Source organism: Daktulosphaira vitifoliae, unplaced genomic scaffold (assembly GCF_025091365.1).
Source record: "Daktulosphaira vitifoliae isolate Bord-2020 unplaced genomic scaffold, ASM2509136v1 Scaffold_5, whole genome shotgun sequence".
NCBI classification, from domain to species: Eukaryota; Metazoa; Arthropoda; class Insecta; order Hemiptera; family Phylloxeridae; genus Daktulosphaira; species Daktulosphaira vitifoliae.
The window spans coordinates 21,559,818-21,565,599 of record NW_026099576.1 but is presented as its reverse complement, the minus strand read 5'-3'; the positions used below and the strand labels follow the sequence as shown (position 1 = coordinate 21,565,599).

The 5,782-nt window shown below is 22.8% G+C and overlaps 1 protein-coding gene across 1 annotated transcript; it reads right to left on the bottom strand.

Moving 5' to 3' along the window:
• Positions 1-283: 283 nt before the first annotated feature.
• Positions 284-5,333, bottom strand: LOC126907943 (uncharacterized). The gene is made up of 2 exons (XM_050689672.1): positions 4,451-5,333; positions 284-1,277 (listed from the first exon to the last, which is right to left on the bottom strand). The coding sequence occupies exons 1-2, from the start codon at positions 5,272-5,274 to the stop codon at positions 440-442; spliced, it is 1,662 nt and encodes a 553-aa protein (XP_050545629.1). The 5' UTR covers positions 5,275-5,333; the 3' UTR covers positions 284-439.
• Between the last annotated feature and the right edge of the window lie 449 nt (positions 5,334-5,782).

Genomic DNA, 5,782 nt, shown 5'->3' with positions numbered 1-5,782 from the left:
ATGTCTTCGACTAGATACAATTTGTGATCTTTTGACGTATCGTTGAAAGAAATCCGTTCAGTGAGAGCTGAGAAAAAGTGGTAACAGACACAAAAAAAAAAAACAAAAAAAAAAAAAACACATCATAGTAAAACCAATACCTTCTCAGCTTCGCATCGAAGCTAAAAGTATGTTTCACTAGAAAAGTAAACAGAAAAAGATGATAGATGCAAAAGAACAAATACTTATAATATATGATGTAGTATTAGATAGTTTGTTAATTAATTAAATAATAACACCTGCATACAATTACTGAAGATTATATTGCTCAATAAAATTATATAGTATTAATAGTATATTAATAAAATATTCTTGGAACAAAATATTTATGTCTGGAAGTAAATCAAACATCAAGTCAAAGATCAATATGAAGTTGAGATCCTAGTGAATTAGACATAAACTAAAGAAGTCTGCTGTCTAATTCTTTGTTTTTGCAGTGTGAAAGTTTTTCAAAACCTAGATCTTCATAACAAGATTTGCTAACATTTTCACAAAAACTGTCAAAAAAATTACAGGCGTTTAGCATAATTTGTATTGAAAACTGAGGATCTAAATCAGTTGATATATTTCCCATATTTTTAAAATAGTTTATATAATGGTGAACATTTTTAAATTTGTCATTTATATGACACAGGGTATCATATATTTTCATATCACTCGATAAATGAGAACTAAATGATGTAAAATTGTCTTTAAAAATTTTTAGAAGTTGTTCGACTATTTCCATTTTATTATCATCAATATTTTTTAGAGAAAAATCATTGTTTTCTAATACAGTGAGAAAATCTGTAACATACATAAAAACTCTCTCTAAATTTGATTTAGAGAAATATATAACACTCAATATTGATGATTTGTTTAAAGTAACTAAAGCTTCATACAAATCTTCCAGCATTTTTTTTGATTTAACGAATGAGCTAAATAATTGAACCAAACAATTATAGTTATATTTGCTTGTATCTTTATTGCATATATATAACATAGCAGATAATAATGTATGATAGTTTTTCATTATTTCTGTGAATCTGCATCTTAATAATTGTGATACATGTTCTTTTTTTATTCGAAAATTTATTTTAGTAACTTCCTCATTTATTATTTGATCTACACTGAATTTTTTACCAATATAAACAATACTTATGTGGTCCATTTTATTCCAACCAGATTCCTTACGAATAATATTAAGAGCTTCAATTCCATCATTTTGAACTGTATCTGGATCTATTGGAGGTATGAATCTAATTTAAAAAATAATTATATGCTAATTAATAAATTAATTGTATATTGATAATTAATTAATATATAAAAATAAAGATATTTAAATATTGATGATGAACATTATTTTAGTTTGAGTTAAATAGTCAAATATGATTAAAATATTGAATTTGTATTATAAATTATCATTTCTTTGTTAAATTATTAAGAAATACATAAAAAAATTAAATTCGGCAAACATTTTCAAATTTTAATAATATATTAATATTTTAATAGTATTTCTTTCATAAATTTCTACGAGTTTTTTTATACTATTGCATAAATAAAATAGATAATTTAGCATCTAACATATATTACGTACAAAAAAAAAAGTTTTTTTATATTCATACCAAAATTAAAAAAAATATATTATTACAGTGCGCTCACGGCAAATTATAGTTAGCATAGTTACTACAAATACAGATAATATCTGACAATGATTAAAATTATAAGAAATGCTGCGATCCGAATCTTTAGATAGTGTTTAATTTTAAGAAATTGGTTGAATTTTTCAAAAACAACATCCATTCCTTTTTTTTTATTCATATCCTGATTATTAGTTCTTTAATATTATTAATGTACAATATATTATTTAAATAAATACTAATTATAGTAATTAAAAATAATATGAAATTGATATTCAATAACGCAACAATACCAGAGAAATAATAAAAAATTGAAAATAGTATATTTCGTTATTTCTATGGCAAATATATAAAAAAATTAAAATGCAAATATGTACTGCTATGTANGTAAGGCACTTTCATTATAATCAAGAATATACTTTTCGCATTATCTTCAAATCTGCCATAAGACTTTTTCTATCATTTTTTACTTTTATTATTATTACTAATTAGTTTAAATTAGGATTTAAATATAAAAAAAAATTATTAAAAATAAAAATAAAATTTTGTAGTCTAATTATTACTGATTATTAATATGATAAAAATNAATAAAAAGAAAATTTTGTAGTCTAATTATTACTGATTATTAATATGATAAAAATAATCATTACAACATATCATATTCAACCAATTTTTGGTCCTCAAAGTTGATTTCCGTGAAAGTTGGTAGTAAAATAAGTTGAATTTGCTATCTGAACTTTAGGTCAAACTGCAAGTTTGAAAATGACATCATTAAACAGAAAATATTATGATAAATAATAAAATGTTATTGTCAAGATGAATATGCAGACAGTAAATTTTTAAATTACAATTTACAATTGTAATAGATCACTTAAATAGAATCCATAGGAATATTTCCTAAGTACTTTGATGTTTAAAAAGATTCTACATTGAAATATTGATAAATTAATTAGTTTTAATGATTTACTCTAACTAAATAACAAATTAAAAATTTGTTAAAAAAATCTACTTAATTATGCATATTATGAAATTTATTATAATTGTAACAATCCATTGTTAAATTGAGTTGAAACTAAAAATAATTTTTTTTAAAAAAGATTTATAAATCAACAGTTGACTAAAAAATTAGGAATAGTGTAGACTGGTAGGTAGTAGCACACAAAAATAGAGTTAAAAATTGATAAATTACAAAGTAAAATTATTCACTTTTGTAGTTGAATACTTTAATCATATCAAATTTAATTCAACAATAAATACTTTAAAAATATTAGAAATTAATGTCTATAATTGTATGGAGAAAGATGGTTAAGCTACTTTTTATTTGAATAAGGTATTTTTTTTTTTCAAACTTTGAGGGTAATATCTTCAACTAACTGCGAATTGTAATCATTTGACGTATTGTTGAAAAAAGTATTTAAATAGAGGGTTGGAAAAATAAATCGCAGTCACAAAAAAAAATCATATAGTACAATTGTATTGATCCATATATTTTTCAAAAAGTTATAGCATTATTAAGTTAAAATTATAAAAAAAAATTATTTTACAAAAATCGTAATTTTTAATTAATTTTGATGTCTATTTTCACCGTGAAGACAAGTCCAGAGGTCAATTTTTTGTTTTAAAATTAAAGATTAATACATAAACTTCAATTTAAGATATATATAAAAGTGTTAGACCTTCCGGAACACTTACAAAAGTTAAGTTGAAAAAGTTCTACTTTCTATATGTATTTTTTATATATGAAGCACCCATATATGTAGGGAAATAGTCTAATTTAAAAAAAAAGTATATCCAATGAATGATGTATATAAATACTACTTCTCATGAAAAAATTGAATTGATCTATACATTTTTTAAAAAGTTATAGCACTTTAAATTAAAAAATTTTAATTATAAAATCGAAAATTTTCACACAAAAATAGCATTTGGTAGCCGTTTTTACCATGAAGACAAGTCCAGAGGTCAAATTTTTTTTTTCCATAATAAAGTACATTACATTAGCTTTAACTTAAGATATGTATAAAAGTGTCAGACCTTCCGGGACATTTTCAAACGTTAAGTTGAAAAAGTTAATTTTTTGTGAAAAAGTTGTCATTTTAAGTCCCCCCCTGTGGGCAGATAAATGGTCAAATTTACAAAAAAAATATACCAAATGATAGGTAAAAACATCAAGCATCTATAAAAAAAAAAAGTTATATTCATATGTTAATTTTTGAAAAAGTTACGGCAGTAAAAAAAATTGAAAAAATTTCGAAAATTAGCGATTTTTAAATTTGTAATTTTTTTGGAGGTTTCCCCCATTTACGGGAAACAAGGGAAATTTTTTCAATTTTTAAGGGTAATGTCTTCGACTAGATACGATTTGTGATCTTTTGACGTATCGTTGAAAGAAATCCGTTCGGTGAGAGCTGAGAAAAAGTGGTAACAGACAAAAATAATAAATAAATAAATAAATAAAATAAACACATCATAGTAAAACTAACACCTTCTCAGCTTTTCATCGAAGTTAAAAAACAATTCAATAAATACAATACCTCTAATATTAATTCACGATCACAATACTTAAATTAGGATGTTGCACTGTCTATTTAAAATGTACTTATTTATTTTCGATTAACTCACTATATATTATAAACCACCATACTTTATTAGTGTTCTATATTCATAAGACAATTAGAATTTATAATTCTAGTTAGTATATTTCTTTTTTCAAATATTTATTTATTAAAAATTCTTTTGAAATATTACCCATAATATGTTTCAAAATTAATATTACATGTAAGAATTCTTACTCTGCTCTTGTAGGGTTGAGAAATTCTTCAAATCCTAAGTTTTTGTACCAAACTTCAATAATTTCGTTGAAGAACTTAGTAATTATTTCATTTCTTGTAGGTATAAAGTTATTAGGTAATTCCGCAATTTTAATATTTTTTAAATCATTTAAAAGAATAGTATCTATGAATGTACTATTATGAATAAAATTGAACATTAATGTTGATACGTCTGCTTGAAATATTATCAAATTTTCAAGTTTCATTTCATAAGGTGATTTGTTGAGATCAAATGAGCTGGTTTCCGAACTTATATTTAAGATGTACTGATATATAAAGTCGATTATATCAAATATAGGATGCGCCACGGAGCCTTGAGAAAACAAAAATCTTATATCTATGTAGCTTAAAAACTTCATAGCATTGTGTAAATTTTCAGTCATATTCTTTGAATTTTTTATAATTGCTTCAACCATTTGTACACAAAGAGTAAATTTGTTTAATTCATTTTTTGGATGATATTTTTGGCATGCATTGAGGATAAGTTTTATTAAATTAAAGAATTTTTTCAGTATTTGAATGTACTTTAAATTGAGTATATTTATTGTATAACAATATTTTAGATTAAAATTTAACATTTTAGAATTTGGTTTGAAAGCTTCGTCTATATCCATATCATTATTTGAATCTTGTTTTCGATACGATATAATTTGTGAATAAATGTGACTCACCACCCTTTCGATATAATTTTCATACATAGCACGATAAGTTTCGCAATGAACTCTTTTGTCTGGTTGCAACACGAAAACAACAATAAATATTAAAATAAACGAATAAAATTTCATTGTAAAAGATTCTAATATGAAAGATTTCTCGTTAAAATGTTAGGTAGATTTATAATGAACACATGAAAATGTGTTCTTTATTATTTAATATCTCTTATTTAATAAAAAATATTTTTAAAGAATATAAATCTTTTTTCTACGTCAGTAAAAATATGTTTAAATAAAATATAGTGCTTTATTGTATAATATTTCCAAATAATTTGTATAGGATGTATTGGTTATACTATCACCTATATCGATAGATTTTTTTTTTTTTGTCACCTGTGTTTATAACATCAATTGCTTACAAAAATATTTTATACTATATAATATGAAGAGACCTAATAATTACTGTTAAACATTTTATTTTTAAATATATATAAGTTTTTTAAATGTAATTTTTTTTATGTAATGTCAATAAAATTCAATTATCCCATGAATAGTTCTCAATAACAAATCTCGGTCAAAGGTTACTTTTAAAATCATATTCTAAATATATATACATATTGAAATTTTTCTACGTTTGTAC